Source organism: Vigna radiata, chromosome 4, assembly GCF_000741045.1.
Source record: "Vigna radiata var. radiata cultivar VC1973A chromosome 4, Vradiata_ver6, whole genome shotgun sequence".
In the NCBI taxonomy this organism is placed as follows: domain Eukaryota; kingdom Viridiplantae; phylum Streptophyta; class Magnoliopsida; order Fabales; family Fabaceae; genus Vigna; species Vigna radiata.
In genome coordinates this window covers 5,819,483-5,845,172 of record NC_028354.1, presented here as the reverse complement: position 1 = coordinate 5,845,172, position 25,690 = coordinate 5,819,483, and the positions used below count along the sequence as shown (strand labels likewise).

General features: G+C 33.7%; 2 protein-coding genes across 3 annotated transcripts; both read right to left on the bottom strand.

Annotated features, from left to right (window-relative positions):
• On the bottom strand, positions 1 to 21,535 carry LOC106759391 (kinesin-like protein KIN-4C). Its single transcript, XM_022779694.1, has 30 exons — positions 20,778 to 21,535; positions 19,317 to 19,649; positions 17,237 to 17,327; positions 10,721 to 10,857; positions 10,457 to 10,603; positions 10,182 to 10,334; positions 9,835 to 10,082; positions 9,550 to 9,689; positions 9,244 to 9,368; positions 8,828 to 8,864; positions 8,650 to 8,741; positions 8,441 to 8,557; positions 8,249 to 8,362; positions 8,040 to 8,123; positions 7,796 to 7,955; positions 7,279 to 7,379; positions 6,166 to 6,264; positions 5,949 to 6,062; positions 5,758 to 5,874; positions 5,586 to 5,666; positions 5,221 to 5,292; positions 5,048 to 5,141; positions 4,939 to 4,970; positions 4,674 to 4,759; positions 3,888 to 3,959; positions 3,550 to 3,780; positions 3,310 to 3,454; positions 3,092 to 3,181; positions 2,420 to 2,941; positions 1 to 826 (listed from the first exon to the last, which is right to left on the bottom strand). The coding sequence occupies exons 4-30, from the start codon at positions 10,829 to 10,831 to the stop codon at positions 371 to 373; spliced, it is 3,840 nt and encodes a 1,279-aa protein (XP_022635415.1). The 5' UTR covers positions 10,832 to 10,857; positions 17,237 to 17,327; positions 19,317 to 19,649; positions 20,778 to 21,535; the 3' UTR covers positions 1 to 370.
• A 116-nt stretch (positions 21,536 to 21,651) lies between these two features.
• Positions 21,652 to 23,907, bottom strand: LOC106759390 (F-box/kelch-repeat protein At5g60570). Of its 2 annotated transcripts, none has more exons than XM_022779695.1 (3): positions 23,713 to 23,907; positions 23,373 to 23,495; positions 21,652 to 23,075 (listed from the first exon to the last, which is right to left on the bottom strand). In XM_022779695.1, the coding sequence occupies exon 3, from the start codon at positions 23,034 to 23,036 to the stop codon at positions 21,942 to 21,944; it is 1,095 nt and encodes a 364-aa protein (XP_022635416.1). In that variant the 5' UTR covers positions 23,037 to 23,075; positions 23,373 to 23,495; positions 23,713 to 23,907; the 3' UTR covers positions 21,652 to 21,941. The 2 variants fall into 2 exon arrangements, with proteins under 2 accessions (XP_022635416.1, XP_014498031.1); XM_014642545.2 differs by having other exon boundaries at positions 23,413 to 23,495.
• Positions 23,908 to 25,690: the final 1,783 nt, after the last annotated feature.

The following is a 25,690-nucleotide window of genomic DNA, read 5'->3' as shown; positions in this document are numbered from 1 at the left end:
GATTTCGTGCTGACGGGCCGGGAAGTAAAACTATGATGAAGATGCACAACCATTCTTCGAGTGAAGAGAAAGAAATTCACAACTTTTTTTATGTCTCGTGGTCCTGACAACCAGATAATAATAATACATTTACAGTAATGTGGCTATTCAGCAGAAAAGGCTTTGAAAATCTATTTACAAAAAGCTTTCAAGTCAACGTATTTTGACCTCACCAGAAATGGTCCCCTAGTTTCTCTAGCCGTTGGAATGCTTAAATAGTAAATAGTATAAGAACCAAAAAAAGTGGAGCCAAAACAGTGATATAAACGTGAAGATCTAGTGTTTGTTTCCTATAAACATGAAGGAAGAAAATCGTAAGAAAGAAATGTGATCAACGTCTATTGTTGTTCTCTTTCTCGTCTAGTGTTCTTTTGTATCGCACTGGAGTTCTTGTTTCAAAAACTTGAGGTTCATCTGACTTACTTGCAGCATTCCTGTCCCACAATGGGACGCCATTCGTATTTGATGACGATGAACTTCGGGCATTCCTTCGTGGGTTGACGGGTACATCTGGTTCCACAAAATTTCCCTCTGCCCTAGGGACTGAGGCAGCGTTTTCAGGCCTGGATTTCGACCTTCTATGCGGTCTCTCTTTATCTTTATCTTTATTCACTGCAACATTTCCTTCACTCGTATTATTACTTTCTTTTTTGTGTTTAAGGTTGAGCCTGGGGACTTGGACTTCCAATTTCTCTGCCTGCGAAGAAGCTTCTAGATAAGGAACAATAATTACGGTGGATTTCGTCATTTTCTTTTTCGGATGATCGTTCTTCGCATTTGATTTCATCTGCCAAAGGAAATTATAAATAGCGTACAACAAACATACAACAATTTTTAAAGCCAATAAACATATAATTACTGACTGTAATTACAAACAAAGTAATATAAAGCGAAAATTCAAAATAATTGGAGTATGTGGTTTATAGAATGTTATCAAATATTGAAAAAAAAAAACGATATTAAAAGATTTTAACTTGCAAATATTATTCCATTTTTATAATATTTACTTGTTAAATTAATGATATTCTATCCTATTTAATGGGAAAAAAATAGTTCTGAAGTTTTAGAGTAAAAATGATTTAAAAATAAAGTCAAATGTATAAAATAATAATAATAATATAATAATAATTATTGTAATTTAAAACAAAATCTATAACTATTATTATTAAATTAACGGAGAAGTAATAAAAAAAATTAATAGTCATTTCTAATCTAACTATTTTGTGAAGGATGTGTAACTAATCACTGTTGGATTATAATTATTATTATTTAAAAGTAAAGGCGTCAATATTTAAAAATAACATTTTCATCTTTTCATTAAATGTACTGCGAGATTTAATACATCTACAAAATATTAGCATAAACATTTTTTAAACCAAAAATATGTTCTCAATCTCTTTAAAATTTTCGAAGTCAAATTTAATTTTGGACGTATAACTTTTAATGAGACTAAAATGAAATTTAAAAATTTTATGAAGATAAAAAAACATTTCATTTTAAAAAAGTTATTAATATAAATAACCCTTTCTAATATATGACTGCTTGAGAATTTGAAATCAAGAAACAAAAAAATGGTGATAAATGATTTTAGTAATGATTTCTAGTCATTTACCTGGACATTTAAATGGTATAAAAGTAAAATAAAATAAAAAAAAATCTCGGCAACAAGAAAGCATACAGTGAATAAGATGATTTGTAAAATACTAGGGAAGATAAATATTGAGTGAAAATTATAGGAACATAACTTAAAAGAGAAATTCTTTACCAAATTAATGTAATTTATTCTAAAATTTTCAAAACTAACGATTATTCTAAAAAAGTACAAACTAGAACATATATTTTAAAGTAGTATGATTTTAATGTGAAAAAACTATGTCAAATTAACGATTATTTAACTAAAAGGTCACACTAGATCAACACGATTTCAATGTAAATGAAGAAATCATGTGGTTCGCACATGACTTGAATAAACTTAATATGATTTGTTTGGAAGAAAAATAAATATCATAAAGTTTTGAAGAAAAATAAATGTCATATAGTTAAATAATTCTTTTAAGTAACTATTTAATTTTTCATTTAAAAACCAATATATATTTTATAAATCAATACTAAAAAAATCTTTTCTTAAAATTATTATTTTAAGAATATTAATGATTTTTTATGAACATTAGTGATTTTTTAAAATTAATGTTAACTCAATCATTTATAAAAAAAATAAATTAGTTTTAAAAATATACAAAAGTTTGTCATTTTTTAATAAAATGTGTTGATAAAAGTTGTGAAGATGATTGATTTTAATGAAAAACGTATCTTTGAAATTATAAAAATCAGAAATATACTGTTAATCTATCACCCTAAATAATAACTGAGAAGCACGCACCTGTGTATTTCCTATGTCAGAGAGAGGTTTTCTGTGCCCTTGATCATTGTTTGTCTCGGGATGCCTATCAACCAGTGCCCCCTGAAGTAACTCTGCACCTTGAGTAACAAGAAGACGATCTTTATCTGTTTCTTCAATACTTGCAGATTGTGCTGGACCTTCCCGTGATTCATTTGATATCGATGCTCTGTTCGCACACTTATTTACTTGGCAACCACAAGAACTCCCACAACTGCTGCCCATTGCTTTGCAGATGCATCTTGTCGTCTTGCATGATGAGGTTCTGCTACAAGGGCAGCAAATATCTGATGCACTTTCCCAAGGTCTATCAATTAAATCTCTTGAATTTTCTCCCAAATCTTCTGAATTCTTGATATTGGATTCATTATTTTCCATGTTTGTTTTAGATTTCCTTTTCCTAACTCTTAAGTTTCCCGATTCTTCCCACTCGTCATCTGTGAAATCATAATAATCTGACTCTGTCTCAGATATGTCCATATCCTCCAATGGCCGGCGGTATTCCTGAAGTTAAAACAAGTTTGCCATGAATAAATATTTAATTAACTATTTCCCATTAAATGTAGCAGCTAAAACTGATACTTTATTTGATGGAAAATCCTTTGCTGGCGTTATTTTAAGAGAGCTAGACAGATGATGATATGTCAGACCTACCGAATTGCGCAAGTCATACTTATGACCTCCAACATTCGAGTCAGAATATTCTGAATCTCCCACGTATTCTGAGTTCAAAGATTCATCATTCTGCCATAGTTCAAATGATTCGAGACAAAACATTAAATAGTTGAAGAATCAAATTTGTTAAGGAAGATTATTAGCTATTTAATTAATGCTTTATCTAAATGATAGAAAATATGTAGCTAAACACAAACCTGCAATTCTAACTTGTGAGTCAATTCAGCTTTTATCTTTTCCGATTGTCGAAGTGAGTAGCTTAGCCACACTACTTTTTCTTTTAAATCTCTTATTTCCGTTTCCTTCTCTCTGTAAATCACTTCTTTATCTCGTAATGAACATCTGTGATCAAGAAAAACCCAGAGGAAGATGTCAAGCACACACGGAAAATTTTGGATTACTTGTGATTTAACACTTAGTTTAACTTAGTAATATACCTGGAAGAAGATGCAATATTGAACAAATAGTTCATCAAATTCTTGGCATCAGCAAGGGACCGAACTTGGTTCCAACGCCCTTTACCACTGAAAACTCGTTCTTGCTCTTCTGCCTCCGACAACTGGGATAACATAGACACTAGAGTTGCGGAAGAAGTCGAAAGCATGTTTTGAAGGGCAAAAATCCTAGAATGTCTTGCACCAGGAGACATTGTTGTAGGACAATCACTACTATATCAACAGCAATCGGGAGAGTTTCTCAGACATAGATTGCCAAAAAAAAAAGGATTTTAAAATTAATCGTTGTAGTTAAAATAGTTAACTTCAAGGAATTTCACCTTGTACTATTTTGATTCACCATTTGTGCTTCTTCCTTTAACCTCATCATCTCCTCAGCCATTTTAGCCCTTCTGAAATTAAAAGCAATAAGTAAATGAATTAGTTAGGAAAGCTAAAAAAAAAAATAGAAACAGAAAAACTGTAACATAGAGTAAAGCGTAACAGACTTTTTAATCTTCACTATATAATTGTCATACCATCTAATCACTGGATGTTCAAGCTCAAACCAAAATGTCATATTTCAATGCATAAAAAATAAAATAAAATAACATAAAATAAAATAAATAACTAGATTTTTTTTATCCTCTTTATTATCCGTGATTGAATGCTTAAAAGGACCCACGATAATTACCAATTAAAAATCATTTTTTAAACTCGCTCAAAAGCCAGTGTTAATAACATCCACTTACCAGCAGATACTCTTAGACACATGAATACCATGAAAGTTAGCAAATAATCAGTCTGAGTGTTCTCACATGTTAAAACTGACTTGGATAGAAAAGTAGAGCAACCAAATCTGGTACACAACAAAATCAATACTATGACTAAGTAATAATGGAATGTCCAATGACTCAGATTGGCGCTAATCATACTTGGCTTATTTATAAAGGTAGAGCATGTACAAATTATAATATTCTTAATTACGCTAATAAAAGCCTAAAAGGAATGGGATTTCCAATATTTGCCATTAAACGTATTGCATCAAATTTAAAAATCTTACTCACAAATTTAATCAAGCATGCCATCAACTGATTTGAATCTTGAAGATAAAAAAGGGAACATACACTTCCTTTTGACGTTCACATTCTGAACGAACTTCATGCACTCGGACATTGACCTCAATCTCATGCTCAATTGCCTTCATCAAAGCCTTTCAAAGAGAAAAACACATCAGATATCAAACAATCTATTAGCACGCATGGAATATGATGTGAAGCCTGCTCAGTCTGCCAATAGAAGCTACAAAATTTTTAATTTGTCCAGCATTTCCAGGACCATTTAATTGACTTCGTTATTGTATGCAGTTTACATAGACATCATTAGCTGTACCTGAACTCCAACGCCATTCCCACCTCCAACACCTGTATAAACAATTTGTTGGTATCAGTAAGCTGATGAAGTAGGAAAAAGAGCCACACGATCCATAAAACATCCTAACCAATAGTTTCACGTGCGGAAGCTTTTCGAGATTCCAGAAGTTCTTTCAGCCTTTTCGTGGCCAAGGAAGCTTCTTCTGTCTTCCTTTGCAATACCTACAATGAACACTTGAATAGTGGGATAAATGGCATTCAAATAAGATACATACAACAGGCGATATAAACATCAACTCACCATCTTTTGTCTCTGGTTCAACGCTAACAACTTATGCATCTCATATTCATTCCTTCTACCCTCTTTCTTAAGCTGGTAGTAATCAAAATACGTATTAGAAGATTTGATATTATTATTCGTAACTAATATATCTCTTGAAACAGTGTTGGTGAGAGATGTTGTTGTGCTTGTATTAAAGATTAAAAGAGTTACCTGATCCCCTCTCTATATGAGCAAGACAAAAAAAGTATAGACAAGACCAGTATCACATCAAAAAGGACTCCCAGAAGTTGGGAAAGTGTTATAGTCTACATGATTGTAGAATGGAATAATAAACTAAGAATGCTATTAAAGAAACAAGCAGAAATGATCCCATTTGCATTTACCTGGAGAACTTCTTTTTCGCGTGAAGCTTTCCATAATCTAAATTGTTCTGATTCCTGCTTAATCTTATTTTGAAGATGAACCTAGAGGAGGGGAAATAAACAATGAGTGACAAAGAGAATACAAATTTTCTGCTAGCAACTACAAATGCAATGTCTCACTGGATCATTGCACCTTTTGTGCTTTAATTCTGTGGATCTCATCCTGAAGTCCTTTTGCAAACTCTTCACTTTTCTGTTTTTGTTTCAGGACTTGAGCTTGAGCTTCTTGCTTCCTTTTCAACTCAGATACCTATAAAGAAAATAATCAGTTCATCGCATGAACTTATGCATTGAACATTGACACATTCGAAATAGAAAAACCACCTGTGCCTCGAGAGCATTCAACTTTTGAAGATAATCCTGCTTCAACATTTGAGAACCGTCATCAGAAGTGGATGAAATATCCGCAAGATTGCACTTGAGTTCCTCAATTTCTTTCTACCAACAATATATCGAAGGGATTGTCACGACATTTTTAAATGTAAAATAAACTTCCCAAGAAGCACATTATTATATGTCTTTGCACAGGACAGTAAATTACCTGCAAAACTTTCTTCTCTTGTTCCATCTCTAGAAGTTTCTTTTCATAATGATGCCTGAGAACTAAAGCACCAGAATTACTGTACAGCTTCATTTCAGCCTTCAACCAGAGAGAAAAAATAAAAGGTAGAAACTTGTTAAAAAAGTAACATCCCTACCATGTAATATAACAGATTTACTCCTCTTCAAATATGCATTGGTAAATAACATTTTATTTGTATATGCAACTGATATATAAAATGTGTCACTCGTTCCCTGGTCAAATTTCTCCTACTAGAATGTCCAGGATCAAAATTCTAGAAACATTTTATATACCATAACAAACATGTTATTCTCCAACGCTGATTTGAAGGGACAAAACGAGAGCAAATCTCATCCATTTTAAATCAATGACTTGGTTGAGTTTAGCATTATAACAGTGATGGAAAACTACCCTAATTGTAGAGTCTAATGACCCACATTAATTGTGGTCACCCCTAGTCAGCCTTATTTGCAGGGTTGCATTTAGTTACACATCACCTAGACATATGACTTGCATATAACTCAAAATTTAGGCAATCCTCATACTTTAAGCTAGCTTTATGGAGTTGAATTAAATTATAAGATCAAGGGTGTTATAACTTATAAGCTATTGCTTAGTTACGGAGATATGGCTTATATATAAATTATAAAGCTTGGGAAATCCTCTTCAGACAATCCAGTTTGGTCGAGTTAAAGTTTGGGTTAGGCCTCAGTGTTTTTATTGCAAGATAGTCAATAACAGAGAGGCTAGAAATAAAAATAGTAACAATATGATTGAAAACATTGGACATTACCGTTAACTTCAAATGAAACAGTTAGTTGACGGAAACCTTCTAAGAAAAAAGAATGTAATGAAAACTAACCTACAAACTTATATTTCAAAACTATGAAAAATGTTAGAAGAAAGGAAAATTCAAAGAAACTGTGCCTTTCAACCTCCTTAAGCTAGCTACAACTCTCGTCAGGTTATAAAAAAGGAAAAAATGAAGTCGAAATTAGTGCTCACACAAAAAACATTTTTTTATATGGAAAAAGCGGCTTCATAATACAGCGGTCAACATGTAAATGACTTAGCTAGACAAGAAAATTTTACCTCCTTTTGTTCAAGTTTTCTATCCAATTCTTTGAGCTCTTTATCTAACTTTTCTTGAATAGACGAGTGTTCTAGCTCCTTTTCATCATCTTCCATTTCATCTACAAACAAGGTACAAATGTTTTAAAATATAAAATTTAGATAAAATGCCAATGTGCAGAGAAAGAAATATAAGTAGTTCAAAATGATGTCGCACTATATTTCGTAATCAATTACGTAATCTCAAAATTAATGGTGGTCTTGTCTCAACTAAGAAAAATTAGTCACCAATACTTTAGCGTCAGTGTCATCAATTTTCTATTTCATACCATCACATTTATAGCTCTTGTGTAACACTGTCAATAAGTTTCTTCCTTTTAAAAAGTAATTTCTTACTAACAGAGATATAATTTTATTTTCAATCTTTTAATGGTTCCTGTCAGATGTACAGCACCACAATGACAAAAAGAAATTCCCAACGCACTATATCCTCCTGATATACTAACAGTTTTGACATCACAGTCAGAAGTAAACAAACCAGGTGCGAATAAAGCATGTTTTGATCCATATCCATCGTCATCAGAATCAAAACAATCAACAAAATGACTTGAATTTGTTGCATTCGAAGTTTTCAATCGAAGCAATTCTCCTTCCAGATCTTGGATCTTTGAAACATAAGATTTCAGTAGGGCATAATCCTGTAAATAAGGTCAGCGCATACTTCAGTGATGGATCTACTTCTCAAAAGCGTAACCACCCATTAAGACATAACACATTCAAACCTCATTCGAATTTGAGTCAATCTCCTCGCATGATTTACCATTTCGAATTGATTCTATTTTTAAAAGCAGTTGGTCCCTTTCAACCTAAAAACATTTTCAGTATTGTGAGTGAGACCAGCACATGAAGTAAAAGAGAACACTACAGAGGTATTTTAAGGAACTCAGAAAATTGATAATAACTGAGAAGGGAGTAAGGATGAATAGAAAACCTGGGTCTCAAGAGCACGTTGGGCAAAATTCTCAGATGTTAACTGGCGTCTTTTAAGCTCATGTTGTAGCTCTGCATTACTTGCTTCAAGTAAGGATATTTTGTGTTTAAGAATCTGAAAAATTAAAAGAAAAATATTACCATGACATAAGAAACATTCAAACAAATCTACCACAGTCTAGAAATGATGTACCTGAACCTCCTCGATAGGTCCACTTGTATCACCTCTATAAAATAGAAGCTCAGCTTGCAATTGCTCAATCTGATTCCGCATTGTCTGCATCTGAGCTGCCGCTGGATCTCGATTAATCTGGAACAATAAAATTCAAAATTATTAAGAACAAAATACCTGGAGTAACAAAGTGAACAAGGGATGGAAAATTATGAATACAATGCACTTACAATTGCCTTGTTCTGAATGTTACGAGCACGATTTGCATATTTTAAGGTGTTCAATGTCTCTTCAGCATTTGTATCGGCTGGACTAACACATGCTGTAACATTCTCCACAGGTTAGATGATGCATGTGACTATATGAAACACAAAATTAAAAATATTCCATCATGCATCAAGTCTGTACCTATCATCACAGTTTTGCTGTTTCCCCCCAGAGAATCCTACATATTCATCATTCAATTTCACGTCATGATAGAAATAATTTAAATACATTCCATATATATGTTCAAGTAATCACTAAAAACAAAGCTTTTTATAACGTACTTTCTGTAACGGGCTTTCTAAACCAAGTTCCGAAATAGGATTGGCAATACATTCTATCCACATGACACTTTAGTTCAATAGTTTTAATAAATAAACAAATGACAAGGTGCAGTATTAACAAGGCAATAACTCATGCCTCAGTATTAATATAAAAGTTATATTTTTATGCCCTATTATTTCTTACATTATTTCACATCGTACGAAGAATCGTTATGCAAACGATACAACATACAAGACAGATGCACCGAGTATAAGAATTACTACTTATTGCTTAACCTGAAGTAGGCGCGTTAACTTGCTATCACGATATGGCACATGCCCTCCTTCTTTTCGCTTTTTTTCATCTCCAAGTGCACTTATTACATTTCCAAGAGCTAATAAACCCTTGTTGATATGAATTCCTAATGCATGAAAACAACAATTGAATATTACAAAGAACTCATCTAGTAGAATGGGCTTCAATTAACTCTATTTTCAAAGTTTTATATTTTAACAATTGTGAATAAATACTGTTTCTGTACAAAACCTATTATTCCTAGCGCTATATTTCGGTTGCATTGTATCATTAACAATGACAAATACCTTCTTTTAAACGCAAGCCATTGGCACCAGTTCGTTTCACTCGTTCAGAACCAGCTAGGTCCACCAAATGGAGCTTGGCGCATAAGATGTCGTCACCATTCTTTTGTTCCATTGAGATTGTGAAGATAGCATGTGAACGACTAGGCGAGAAACATGATGTGAACCATACAGTTAACATATTGTAAGTTAATTTTTCAATGTAAATTTCATGCGTATTATTGATATTATAAGTTTACATTTATTGTCAAAGTAAAAGAATTTGAAAACATTTTTATGCCATTTTACCTTGATTGACTATTCATATTGGTACTCCCAGTGGCGCGTGACAATGAACCACTTGAGAGATACGATGCCATTTCATCTTTTGTCTTAACATCAGCCTCGGTCACCCCAGCAAGTGTTATTCCTCCGTTCAATGTTTCTCTGATTTGTATGGGAACTCTGGTGGGGTGTGCAGCAACCTTTGTCGTAGATGTGGCCTCTCCTTTAGATGTACTAGAATCAAGCAAATCAAAAACCTCTTCTTTGAATATCTGTCAATTTTTAGCAAATGAATCTCTAAAAGTTTGATCTCAATTTACAATATCAGAAAAATTCGTCTTCATCAATCAAAAATACAATATTTTGTTCACCTCAATAAATGATACTCTGATAAAGAATTCTGTGGAATCTGCTGTAGCCTTAATTCTGTCAAATATGGTATCCATTACCCTGGGTATAATTCCACCACTACTCACCTCTTTATTATAATCGGTGCCCATCGTGTATGTTTTCCCGGAGCCCGTCTTGCAAAACGAGAAAGGATTAAAAAACATTTGAAATTATAGATAACAAAGAACAAGTTTCCAAGGCAAACATTTCATAATCATCACAAGCGTAATATAACCAAAAACATTTAAAATTATACCTGACCGTAAGCAAGAACTGTAGCATTATATCCATGGAACAGTGCATCAACAAGCGGAGCCACACAATCGTCGTAAATTGAAGAGGAAGGTGACCCCGTGCTACCATACACATAATCATACGTGAAACAATGTGATCCTATATGCACCTACCAAAGACACCAGTACCAATTTCATAGGTTTTACGATAAATAAAATAAAATAAACTCCAAGATTGCGAAATAAACCTTAACTAGAAACATCTAGGAACAGAAACAATATAGCACCTGAGGTTCACCGGAGACAACTGAAATACAATCTGTGCAACCGTGAAGAAGCTCCGACGTAATCAATGGACGTATATTCACTGCTACTCTCACGCATTCGGTCTCCATCATCTCTGTTTAACCGAACCGTTTGGAAACTATAATAGTAATTTATCGCAAAAATCAATATCGTAATCAATGTGAAACACACGAAGCATAGAAACACCTGAAGTTCTGGAGCATAAAAGATAAAAAAAATAAAAATAAAAAGGCTTCGCGTGAGTTTCTCGTGAGCAAGAGTGTGAGAGAGAAGAGAAGGGAGAATCGACAGAAGAGAGGATTTCTTCCTCGTCGTGGAGAAGAAGTAACAGAATGAGGACGATTGGATTTTTGTTAAACGGAAATGGCGAAAAAGGCGTTCGGGTCGAATTCGAATGCGGAATGTGATCACGCGCATGTAGCCGTACAGTAGTCTATGGGAAATATTTTCCCTCTACATGTTTTCCACCTCCATGATATAATTTTTTTACAAATTTCATATTATCCTTTCTTAATTTTTATTTTTTTCTTCTAAAAATTATAAAAATTCACTTTTTTAAAATTATTTTACTCTTATTAGGTATTTCAAATAAATATAAATATATGTCATACTACCCTTATTTCTTCTAAAATAACAAAATTATTCTTCTGAAAATTAATTTTGGTATTTGTAGGTGTTGTATTGTGTATTGACCATTGGAGCTTAGTGGTGGTAGGTGGCTTTGTTTCATTGTGTGTTTTGTGAGTATTTTTTTTTTCACTTTTTAATTTTTTGTTTTGAATTGTGAAATTAAAAAATCTTTTAATACTGAATTATATATATTTTTTATTATAGAATGTTAATTTTGTGTTAATGCAGTTTCAAGGTATTAAGTTGTTTTGTGATCACTATACAGACAAGTTCAGTGGTGATGGTTGAATCAAAAGATGGTGTCCTAAATTTAGAGTAAGAAATCCAATAAAGTAGAAAAGTTGGTAGAATATAATATAATGAAATTTATGGCATCTGAAAATAAAAATGAATGTATGGGAGGAGATTGCATTAGACCTTTTAGAACACATAGAGGTAAGTAAATGATATTTCATCTTTTTGTGTAAAAAATTTGACAAATCATGTAACTATATTGTAATATATTTGTGCAGGTATTTGGTTTGTCAGATTACTCACTTCAATATATGTAAGGTGGTCTTTGGACTTGGTTATGTAATTTTCATATTAAGGTCATACGAAACAAATGAACAACTAATTAAAAGACACGTGTTTTGTGAGATTGTGAAAAAAGAAAAAAATTTAGAAAATACAAACATAATTTGGAGGTAATTGTACAAGAAAATATGTTCGTCGTTTCAAACTGTTGGGTAAATATATTTTTAATGAAGAAGGTTGAATATTAAAAATAATATATGAGACTCATAATCACAAATTGACTGATATATTAGTTAGTTGCTTTTATGTTTGAAGATTAAAACTGAAACATTTTGTTGACATGACTAAAAAGTTTAGTGAAATTGAGAAATATATTACTTACTTCGAAAGAGAATGACACACATAATGTCACAGTAATAAAACAAATCTACAATGTCAAATATGCATACAAGATATCACATAGAGGATCCATAACTAAAATATTAGAGTTAGTAATGTTGTTAGAGTATGACAATTATATTTGGAGTAGGTGTAATGAGTCTTTGTTATAGATATTCTTTTATCACACTTCATTTCAATTAAATTTCTAAATACATTTAGCATTGCGTTGTTGATGAAAAACGGTTACAAAACCAATAAATATATGTTATCGTTGCTTGAGATAATAGATGTGGCGTCTACAAAATTGACTTTTTCTTCTATTTTTGTGTGGTTAGCAAGTGAATGTGAAAACAACTTCATTTGAGTTTTTGGATATGTTCCTTCAAGTCATTGTACTAGTAAATAAACAATTTTTTAATTCGCACATTACACTTTGGTTTCAAAAAACCAAAGCGTATAAATATGTGGTGGCAATTTCGTAATTCTAGCGACACTATATGTCTCGGCTCAGTGCGAATCGATTCTTAAGGGGGTACACTATCTTAGTTACTTGACCAACTGAGGCAAAAAACCTTGTTGACCCAATGCAAATCAGATTTTTCACCTAACAGCTTTTTTGAAATAGGCATACTGTCTCAGTTCACTGACCAAGCGAGGCAAAAAAACCCTAATAATTTTTTCAGGCCTACTGCCTCGATTCTCTGACCAACCAAGACAAAAAAACCCTACCAGTTTTTTCAAAATAGGCCTACTATCTTGGTTCTCTAAACAACCAAGGCAAAAAATCCTGACAGCTTTTTCAAAATAGACCTACTACCTCGGTTCTCCGACCAACCGAGGCAGTGTGCCTTGCCAGAAACTTATTCTGAACGTTTCAAATCCATTATGTCAACCTCTACTCTCTGGGTTCCATTTTAACCAATGCCATAGGCCCTTTATGTCTCGGTTTAAGCACTAACTGAGGCCTACAGTTAGCAAATATTTTCAAATTTTTCATATACAATTTTATTTTGAATTTTTCTGGAAGGTTTACGCATTGGTTGTTTTTGTAACCGATGTAATAGCCTCTTCGATAGTTAAATTCCAAAATCATAAAATAGTAAGCACATTTTTACTCTTTCTTCTTCTTCTTCCCCAGAGAAGGCGAACTTTGCTTCCCATCTCGCACGAACAGCTTGTCACTCTGCTGCCACTAGTCGCTGTCGCTACCTCCACCATTGGTCATCATCGCTGCCTTCACCATTGGCCACCGTTGCTGCCTCCACCATTGGCCGTAAAAATTTTTAACTTATTGTTCTTTTTTCTTCCTCGCTCAACCATTCTCTCTCAGGTGAAGTTGTTGGTTCATGGCCTCCATTTATCTCGTGCAAAGTGCCTAGTGTGGTCTCCATTTATGTCGCGGGAACGTTGTTGTCTCTATTTCTCTAAACTACGATGTTCGTTGTCGCCATTGGTTGTTCGTCATTGCCACTAAGTTGTTGGTTGTCATCTTCGGTCGTTCGTCGTCGCCTTCGACCGTTCGTTGTCGCCTTCGGCTGTTCGTTGTCGCCTTCGGCTGTTCATCACCGCCTTTGACCGCTTAACATCATTTTTGACTGTTTTGTCACCACCTCCATGTTGCCAGATAAAAAAAGAAAAAAAATATTTTGAATAGGCAAAAGTCCTCATTTTTTGAAGAAATAAAATAAAATAAAGGCATCTACCGCCTCGGTTCGAAACCAACCGAGGCAAACTCTTTTTGCCTCGCCTGTATATACCTCAATTCATGAACTGCTACGTATAAACGAAAATAACCGATGTCGTTTCGCTTTACTGTACTAGTTTTGTTAGTGACAAGGATCTTGTTTTAATAAATTCAATTAGCATTGTCTTTCTTGAATCTTCCAACATTTAGTTTCAGTTCCATATTAATAAAAATGTTAATATAAAATATAAAATGTTGGTAGAATATTTGCAAGCTTGGAAAGTTTTTATGAATGCATGGTCAATTGTGATGGATTATTTAAACTATAATGCATTTGTGAGGTGTTTGAAGTGTTTTGAAGTTGTTTGTTCACTCATAGCCATCATACTTTTAATATGTGAGTGACATACGAATCATTGCATACAAGGAAAATTTTGTTGAGGTATGGACAAACATGGTAGGAATTTGGAGAATATAATATTAAATAGGTATGTTTGTATGTGTTCATTAGTTCTTCTTAATACACATATCAAACTTGTAGGTTTTATGTTCTTGATTGTTTTATAATATGCAAGGTTGAATTTGTTGATTAGAATTTGAAGCTAGTACTTCAAAATTTATATGCATTTGGATGCAATAAAAAGCACCATACAAGACTAAAACTTAATGAAATTAACCTTTGATAAGAGCCTACATGATACTTTCAATGTGAATTTTTATAAAAGATTGCATTGATTTATATCTAAATATGCATTAGTGCATATGAAGAATTTGATCGGGTTAAACATATGGGTATTGATAGTGAACATTGTGGTTGTGTTGAAACATACTTCTAAAATCCTTTATGTTATGTTTGGAATAGGTAATTTAGAAATGTAATTCATTTATTTCAAAATTTCAAAATTATTCACACTAAAATTACTTGTTTGGATAAAATAATTAGAAAAAGATTGAAATTTAAGAATTTTTGGAAGGCATTTCAAATGAATAAAATATAAGAAATTCAAATATCCTATAAAATATAAGAATTTGAAATTCAAGTCCTTTTTACTCACGGAGGTTTAGCCAGGGGTTAGGTTGAAGGCTTGATTGAGTTAGCTTAGACAAAGGCTCAGTCGAGTCAGTTTAGATTGAAGGCTTAACAAAGTCAGTTTGGACTAAAAGTTGAATCGATTCGGCTCAAATCGAAATTCAAAAAGAATTGGCCCAAGCCGAAGGTTAAGAAGGGTCTGCACGGACCAAAGGTCGAGACGAAGGTGAATGTCGAGATGAGTCGGTGAGTGTCATATGTCAAGCTAATTTAGCATAAACCAAAGGTTGAACTGATTTGACCCAAACCGAAGGTTAAACCTATTTAACCCAGGACAAAGCACGAACTGATTCGATCGTGGCAAAAGATCGAGACAAGTTGGTAAGGTCAAAGGTCGAGATTAATATACTCAGCCCAAAGGTTGAGATGGGATGACAAAGGTTGAAGGTTGAGACAACTCAGAAAGACAGAAGGTCGATATAAGTCAGCCTGGGTCGAGGGTTGAGCCGAATCGATTTGAATTGATGGTTGAGTTGAGTTGACCTGTGTTGAGTTTGACCAGGCTAAAGGTTAAGTCGAGTAAGGCCCAAGTGGAAGGTCAAGTCAATTTGACTTAGGCCGATAGGGTTGGGTTGAAGGTCAAGTCGAGTTAATCTAGATTCAAGGTTGAGTCGAGTCGACCCAACCAAAGTTCGAGACAAGTCGATGTGGGTCAAAGGTCGATACAAGTCAGATTGGGCCATAGGTCAAGTAAGTCAATCGAACTGAAGGTTGGGACGAATCGACATAGGTTGAAGGTCAAGCTTATTCTACGCAGGCCAAAGTTCAAGCCAATTCGAGTCAAGCTGAAGGTTGAGTTGATTCATCTTAGAATGAATGACGACCTAAACCAACCATGGTTAAAAGTCAAGACAATCAACTGGATTGAAGGTTGAGATGACTAGCTCAAATCGAAGGTTGAGACGAATCGGCACATGTCAAAAGTCAAAACAAGTTAATCTGGGATTAAGGTCGAGAGGAGTCATCCTTAGATGAAGGTCAAGATGAGTCAACCCAGGTCAAAGTTGGGACGACTTGTCTCGAGTCAAATGTTGGGACAATTCAGTCTAGATTGAATGTTGAGACGAGTCAGCACAAGCCGAAGTTCGAGATGAGTAAGTCCGAACCAAAGATTGGAACGTGTTAACTTGGGTTGAAGGTCGAAACGAGTCTTCTTAAACCAAAAATCAAGATAAGTCAAGTTATGCTGAAAATAGGGATGAGTCTGCTCGAGCCAAAGGTCTAGCTAAGTCAAGAGTAGATTTAAATTATCTAAATTCTTCTAAAATAATATTTTGTCTTAAAAAAATAGTTTATAAAAAAATTGAATCTAATATATTTCATTTTTTTAAAATAAAAAAAAAGTTCAATAAATAATTTAAATACAATGTATTTCAATTTCTTGAAATTATTAAAATCTTCCATTCAATCACAAGGTTAATATATTTGGAGCCTTAGGAATGCCTTGTTATGGTGTTTGATTATTAGGGTCTTAAGAGGATGACTATGTTCCACTAAAAAGTTTCTCCACCATCATCCTAATGTATTCTATAATGGACTTGTTTCCGAAAAACACAGGCAATAGTGCGGTTGAGACTTTGGAGTTCATTTGATATATGATCATATCTCTTTGCCAATGCATCCTCGAAAGACTTCTTCTACATAACCTATAATCTGTGGTCTTTTCCTGTAGTACATTATTTGTGCCGTTTGGGAAAATGACTCTTCATTACGAATGATTTTGAGTTAAAGCCAGCACATTGTATGCATATTTTCCATCCCAGGTTTAATTTTACAAAGTAATGCTATAAGAAATGTGGGTTTGAGTTGCGAGAATTATGTAATTATGGTTTGTATATTTCTGCCATCAATGTATATATGAATCAGGCCATTGTAGTGTTTTTATTGTTTCACATTACAATCATTTTGCTTCATTTTTCTAAGCTTATCTGAAAACGTGAACATACAGAAAGTGGAAGGAAATGCGTCATATTTAAGAAAGTTGACAACCTTGTCATCTTAGAACAAATAAAGAAATGTACATCATTTGTAAATGATTAAGTTTGTGAAGTCCAGAGAAATGAAAACGTGAATATTATAAAATTGCCTATAAATGGTTGAACAAAAAGAAAATGTTTTGATCGAATTAATGATAGATGATTGAAAACTAATAGAGAAAACCATGAAGCTATATAATTCTTACATAGATATACATACCTTGGAGACGATGCTCCAGCTATTTGGATTGTTTTGTCCTAGCTTGCTTACCACCATGAATATATGCTTTGGTTGTGACTCTTTGCAACATCTTTATTTTGTGTAACAATTAAACACATTTAACCCATTGAGGTAACACCGTGATGATGAAGACAAATGAAACCAAATATGATTGTACAAAGATTAACAAATTAAGGAACACAAAATGTCTGATTAGAATAATTGCAATAACTTAATTGATGATGTTGGTGGTTAAAGAAATTTAGGTAAGAGAGAAACAAGACATGAAGAGGAGGATACTTCTCCACAATCATTGGTGTCTAATGTATTGAATCTTTGAAGATCAAAATGTTTGGAAGGCTTTGTTATAATATGTTTTCCTCTTAACGGTGCTTTTAAGCGGGTACACCAGTCTTTTAGGAAAAAATATATATATTTAAAAATGTATTTTAAATTAAAAGATATACTTCCAAAATGATTTATAAATTATAATTCATTTTCCAGGAATTTGATATAAATCATCTCCTTTATTTTTCTCAACAAATATTTTTATTTAAAATATAAAAGCCTAACTCACAACATTTAACAAAAGTCTTTTCTCTAAGTAACATTTTTTCCCTAATAAGGAGTGTAGATCAACTATATGCCCGGGAATAATAAAACAAATAGTTTATAGAAAAAAAAATGTTAATTTGTAAAAGAAGTAAAATATTTTTTCTTTACACAGAAAGCCACTTACTTTTTTTAAAAAGAAGTGAAAAAAAATACATTTAAACATAGATAAATAATAATATATATTTTAAGTACTTAATTATGTAAAAACTTAAAAAAATGTGATATTTTAGAACTGATAATTTTTGGGTTGGATTGGGAATGGTTGGGTTCGGTTCGATTGGATGCGGTTGGGTTGAGTTGAGTTCGGTTGGGTTAAGTTGGATTGGGGTCGGTTGGGTTGGGTTGAGTTGGACTAAGTTGGGTTGAGTTCAATTTAATTCGATTGGGTTGGGTTGAGTTCGGTTAGGTTGTGTTGGGTTGGGTTGTGTTGGGTTGGAGTGGATTGGATTCGATTGGGTTGGGTTGAGTCGGGATGTGTTTGGTTGCCTTGGATACGGTTAAGTTGTGTTTGGTTGGGTTAGGTAGAGTTAGGTTGTGTTCATATCGATTGGGATTAGTTGGGTTTGATTACATTCAGTTGGGTTGGGTTTGGAAGGGAATGAGAGGGAATGAAGGAAGGGGAGGGGAAGGAAGGGAATCAGACCGAACCAAACCAAACCAAACCGAATTGAACCGAACCGCACCGGATCGAACCGCACCATATCGAACCTAACCGCTCCAGACTGCACCAGATTGCATCGAACCACACTGGATCGAACCCCACCAAACCGAACCGCTCCAAACTGCATCGGGTCGAACCGAACCGGTCCAGACTGCACCAGATTGAACCCAACCGAATCAAACCTAACTGAACCAAACCAAGCTGAGCTAACTCTACCCGACCCGAGTCGACTCGAGCAGAGCCGATACGAGCCGATCCGACCCGAGTCGGGCCGAGCCGAGCCGATGAAAAAAACTGAATCGAACACCAATCCCAACTGAACTCAACAAAATTGAATCCAATCGAACTAAACCAAACCCAATCGAATCGAATCCAGCCGAACCCAATCGAACCCAACCAAACCCAACCCAACCCAACCGAACTAAACTCAATCGAATCGAACTGAAATGAACTCAACCCAACCAACCCAATCCAATCGAGCTCAACTGAATCGAATCCAACTGAACACAACCCAACCTAACCGAACTCAACTCAACCCAACTCAACCGAACCAAACCCAACGGAAGTCAACCCAACCCAACCCAACCCAACCGATCTCAATCGAACCTAACCCAACCGAACTGAACCCAATCGACATGCCATTGAAACAACGCATGAGACTTCATATTCATTACCTGACGCCCCACTGAAAGAAAGATCAAAACCTCCAAGATTTTGCAGCACAACATTTGAATCTAGGGTAAGTAAAAAAAATAAAAAAGTAAAAAAATTAGGTTGAAGGAATGAAGTGGGGGGAGCCATTACCATTCGTCAGCTGTGGCATCAAGGGTGAAAGTGAGAAAAAAACAGCAAAGGTTGGTCACATCAAGCTCCATGCAAAGACTCTCCTTCCGAATATTAATGGCATCATTCTTGACGATGACAGTTTTGTCGTGGTAAACGTAAGGTGGTGGTGGAAAGGATCCAGGTTGGTGATAATGAGGGGGAGTTGAAAAATAGTTGTTTTTGTCTTTCCCTTTTTGGTGGCGCCGCCTCCTTCTCCGGCTTCCGATATTCCCCGTTTCGTTTGCTTCTTTTTTAGCACCTCCCTTCTTCTTGCTTTGAACTATCGAAAATTTGTGGCCAAATAGTACTACTCTACAATTATGTCACGCGTTGGTAAGGAGACATAACTACAGAAGAGGAAGAGCGAGAAATTACAAAGAAACAATCATGTTCATGTACCATGTACCTTAATTTTATCTAATATGTTATACATCTGTTTTTTCTTTTTATTTTTCTTATCTTATCACACGGTATAACCTATAAATTTATTATTTTTATTCTCTTTCTATTGTAAATGCCAATACAAACTTTTTTGTGTCTGTTAATCTTTTTTCATTGTAAAGAGTAATCGTATCTAAATTACTCATTTAATCACCTATTACATCATTTTTATTCTCTAATCTCGTAACTTTAGAAATTCTTATGAATTAGCGAATAAATAGCTACTGTTGAAAGTTGACTTGTCCTTTTAAATAGAATATTTAATATGGATGGTGGAGCTATTTTTGGTAATTCTCCATAATAATTTTAATTCCAAATAATTGGGCTTCTTATTTTTGGGCCAACCCCAGTTCTTACAAAATAGTTCATCACAACTTCAATGAATAGACAAGTACAAGAACTTGATAAACAATAAAACACCATAATGTTCTTAAGAATTAACGAGTGAGACACTTATTAAAAGTTAAGAATTTGGTCGACGAAAGAGGTTCCATTCAAATTAATATGAATTTAGAAGGAAAAAATTTAGAATCTCGAAACAATAAGAATATTCAAATTAATATAAATAAGAACAATAACATTTTAATTTGTTATCTTTAGTAGAACATGAATGATTTGTTATTTTGATGAGCACATATGAAATGAATAACCTGAACATTAAAGAACTGCATTTAACTGTCTGAACTAATCTTTATTCAATTTCATCTAAGATTCCTAATGTGGTTCTTAGCTCAATTCTTTTTCTAACTTTGTCTATTGGATTTGCTAGTTTATTTAAAGCTTGGCATACAAAACTTCTTGATTCATTACAATCCTTAATTTGCCTTTTTTTATAACCTAAAGTAGAATAAAATAAGCAAAATAATAGTTAAATCTAACAAATATAAAACAGATAATCACTTCAATTCTTGTCCCTTTAAAATAAAAGGAATTGGATTAATATGATATATGGAGTAAGTTGCATCGTCATTTTATAGAACAGGATTCCAAATCACTTACTGGAAACAGTGAGCAATTTATTCACACACGCAAAGTTGTCCAATAGAAAACTTGCTACAAAATTGAGTGGAGGGAAATTTTAGTTCTTTACAGTAAAAGTGAGGAGATTCCATTCTGAGACAATAATGATAACTAAAATGAACCGCATTCTCTAACTGAATGCTGTCATAGAGTGTGAATGAAAATAAGGATAGCATATAAGTAAAAATGTTACTTAAAAAGAGGGTGTAATAGGCATGTGGAAGTATGATTAATGAATAAATAAACAGTTTGATGATTCACAAAATGACGTAGTTGGTTGGCGGGGAAAGAGGTCAAACAATGTATTGATCTCAACATCAAATTGATGATGAAGAGTGTACAGGATGTACTAAGGAGTGTGAAGCATTAAATAAAGGGATCAAATAGAGTAATGAAGCATGGTCCCAATTAATCTTCCAAGGCTTGAGAAGACAAATCATTTTAACGTCACATTGTTGATTAAGTTCATACCACATAAATGGGTAGAAGAAAACTAGACCTTAATTCAGGAAGTACAGCTGGAGGGATAAACAAGGAGCAGGAACAGATTATAAACATGAGGGGACCTCGTTTTCATGCTACACAAAAAGGTAGCACCAAGAAAATGATATCAAAATAGCTGGTAACTTTGTTTTCACCTATGCTTCAAATGCAACATTCAAATTTTGAGCCACCTTGGCTACAGCCTACAGTCCCAGAGAAACTAAACTCATAAAACTCTGGTCAGACAAAACAATTTGACAACCCCTTCCCCCACAACACACTAGATTTCTCTAGTCATCACGACGGGCACAGATTGTGACAAACATACTATATATATATACGACATGATTGAAGCTGCAAGCAACGAACATTAAACAATGAAAATCTTTCATTTATTGGTTTACATATTTGGCTAAAAAAGATAACAGAACATATCTATGTAAGCCTACTCAGTAATCTGAAAAGCAATTTAGAATTATGGACCAGGAATGTGAGAAATACATCCAAATAAACCATGTTAAAAAGAAAGAAACCAAATTTGGAAAGCTATCCCTGCAACAATTAACTCAGTAAATGAGGTGATTGAACATGGAGGCACCCTTCAAGGCTAAGTCAGATTGTGGATACCAGCATCCTCTGTTGAGTCAATCTAAAATTATCTCAACAACCCATAACAGCACAATTATACACGAAAACCCCGACGTTTTCCTTCACCCCAAGTACCTGCCAATCTATGGTGCCATTCCTGACCCCTGACTTGGGACACCATGAACTCAACACAATTGCTTCACCTTCTGGACCCCTTTGTCCACCCACAACCAAAAGTTGCTCTCCACAGGCCTTGAAAGCTAACCCCCAACCATTAGATGAATCTGCCCGGACTGGAAGCCTCCCCAACTCATTCCAGGTGTTCTTGTCCTTGTCATATTTCTTCACCATGTTAGTTACATGCTCAACTGCGTATAGCTGATTATCCACAACTGCCACAAGTGGCGGTGCCTGAACACCCTCGTTAACATATGGATACATACCCTCTATTTTCCGCCAATTCCTTGTCTTAAGATCATATTCCTCTCCACAAGTTAATGAAACGGTTATACTCGACATTCCACCAATCACGTAGAATTTGCCATCCATAAAAAAACCAGAACACAATCTACGTGGAGTGTGCATGCTCGGTAGAAGTTCCCACATACCTGATGAAGAGTCATACAACTCAGCTGATTTTAGAACATTTCCATACTTATCACTTCCTCCAGCAATAATAGCAATTGAACCAAGACTACTAGATCCAAACAAACAGCGAGGTTGGTTCATCCCTTGGCACTTCACCCAGCCACGGCAAACCATGCTATACTTCCAAATGGCAAACTCCATCATTTCCCGACCAAAGACTAACAGTTCGCAGCCCACGGCCAAGGACTCCTTGTCTGCATGGTTAAAGCACTCATCACAAGGTATCTTAGGTAATGACATCCACTTGTTTACTTTGGGGTCAAATGCCACCCACCCTCTTGGATCACAAACCATATACACCAAATGTTCCACAGCCTTCAATTGTTTCCTCAACCCATATAGATACCCACTACTGATCAATTTATTGAACCTTTTATTAATACACGATAGTGAGGTGTAATCGGATGCACTAACCCAGGCAAGACAATTCAAGGCAACATCATCAATTAGACCAGGGAGAAGCGAATCATTTGGTCCAGGTCCAGAAAAACCATCATTCACTCCTTCCCCCCTATCCATTTCCAAAAAGCTATTCACTTTCTGTCCATCGTCTTCCGCCTGCAAAGAACAACCCAAACGTAATTTCTTTGTCATGACAAGGAATCCTCAGTACACCCCAACACAACCATAGCAGACGGAAAATCAACCATGAAACGCAGAAGAAGCAAAAACCATTATTACTATTATTATCCCCACAATCCCTTCAATTCATCCGCCGCCTTTACCCATAAAAACAAATTCATCACACAATCTACACGCACCAATCTTTAATCAATCCGCCTACTCCGTAACAGCCTTGCAGTAAAAAAAAAAAAAAAACAAACCACCCCTCTAGAAACGAAGACAAAAGCACACCTCTGGCGAAAATAGAGAGAGAAAAACGCGAGGGCAATACCGAGTGAATCACGCGAGGTTCCGAAATTGAAGGTCCCCCAGCAAATTCTCCTGGCTGATTCGAAGCTAGGGAGAGAGAACCATCTGCAAAATTCGGGAGAATAGTAAATGAAAGGAAGGTTGAGCGAAACGGTAAGGGCGTGATGAAAAAATGAAATTTGAGGAAAAGGGTGTAGTCTGATCCAATTGAAGGAGCGGGAGCCAGATTCGGATCCAAATAAAAAGATTAATTTAGAAAAAAGAAAATGATTGATTTTGTAAAGCGGGGAAGAGAGAAAATAGAAATGTGGAAGAAGGGTACCTGAGGATGAGAAGGTTGGGATCTCAGAAATGGAGGAATTGGTGTCTGGGGCTTGAAGGCATGGTTTTGCCGGAAAGAGAAGAGAATAGAAGAGAAGAAAAGAGAGTGAAACAGAAAGTGGGCTTTGGCTTAGATAACTTGCAACTTTGGACACGGAATGGAATGAGTGAGGTACTATGTGCGACTTACCAGCTATACCTTATAAACAAATAAATAAATAAATAAACACCCTTTTTTTTCTTCTTTCCTTTTCTAACCCCACCTCTTTCTCTATTTCCACTTTCTCCCTCTTTTATTTTTCTTCCTATTAAATCTCATCTATGATTAATACAATCTTCATATACATATTCAAAAATAATATAATTCACTATATTGCACCTTCACTATTTATTATAATAGTAGTATTTACTATGAGTATTAAATATAGTATATAATATTGCATTTAATGTATCCCCTTAATATATAAAATATACTACATTTAATAAGTAGACTTCATGTTATCGATATATTATTAAGATAAAAATTAAATTGTATTTATTAAAAGTAATATGGTAATTACGAAATAGTTAACAAATAATAAGTGAATTTATATTATAAGTGTATATTATTCATAATTATTTTAATTAATAAAATATAATATTTTATTTTTATTATATTTAATATTTGAGCTGATGATGATTTAAACATTTAAAAATATAACTTAAGTAAAACTATTTTGTTTCAGTGACTTATGAAAAAAAAATGTTACAATCATTCATATTGTATAATATCATCTCTAGTGAGAGTTTACATTCAAAAAATAAATAATAGTTTATGTATAACACTAAATCTCCAAAAACTACATTTAACCAAACTAGTTATTTTAGCAAGTTTAAAACATATTTTTAATTCAAAGAAAACACAATTTATTCAAAAATAAACAAAAACACTTATTTTGATGCTTCCAAGTCATTGTCAAATTCAAAAATCAATCCAAACATAAAACATCCATCAAATTAAACTTCAATACAAAAAGTATCAATAGTTATTATACTCAATCAATAAATCATTTGGAATTTCAAATAACTTTCTTTATAAGAAAGGTTTTTTGTAATATTACTTAGATGAATTTAAGTAATAATTACAAAGAGTTGAAAAGTTTATGAAATTCTAAAACCTATAACACATAATTAAATAATACAAATTTTTAGTAAAAAATTAAATTAGTTCAGAGAATCACTTTAATTAAATTCATCCGTTATTATAATATTTAGTGTTTCTATTTAGAACATTCAAGTATTCAAATCATCAAGAAAAATGGTTAATTTAATTAATAATAATGAATATGTTTCGATTCGTATTTTTAAATTATTCTTGTCATTAATATTCTTCTTTCTCTTTTAATAGCTTGACAATGCAACTTTTTTCCTTTTAAAGGGTTTTTAATATGAAAACAATTCATACAAAATTTATAGTTCCATTCTATAAAAAATACCATCACCACTATTTACTTTGAGTCTTATAAAATTTGAGTCTTATAAATAAAGGGAAAAAGTATTATTTATTATATTTAATGTATTATTTAGTGTTATGTGTTACATTTAATCTTATTGCTGTATATAATTAACATGGTATCATTATATGTTTTATTATATCAAAACAAAAATGTTTATAAAGTTATCAATTTGAGATAGGCATTCAGAAGTTTAATATCAAAACGTTTTCAAAATGTTTAAATGTTTTTTTTTTCTTATGTTATGTTTAATGGTAATTTTTAGTTTAGTATCCAATTTAAAAAATGTAAACATTTGGTTTCAAAATTATCAAAATTGTATAGTGGGAGTCTCTTCCCTTAAATTTAAGGACATAAATGAAGTTAACTTCAATATGACGTGGTGAAGGAATTTTCAGTTTTTCTTCTTTCTACACCATCTTTTCCTAAATGTCCTAGCTTTTTTTCTCTTTTTTATATTTTTATTAAATGTTTTTTTTCTCTCTC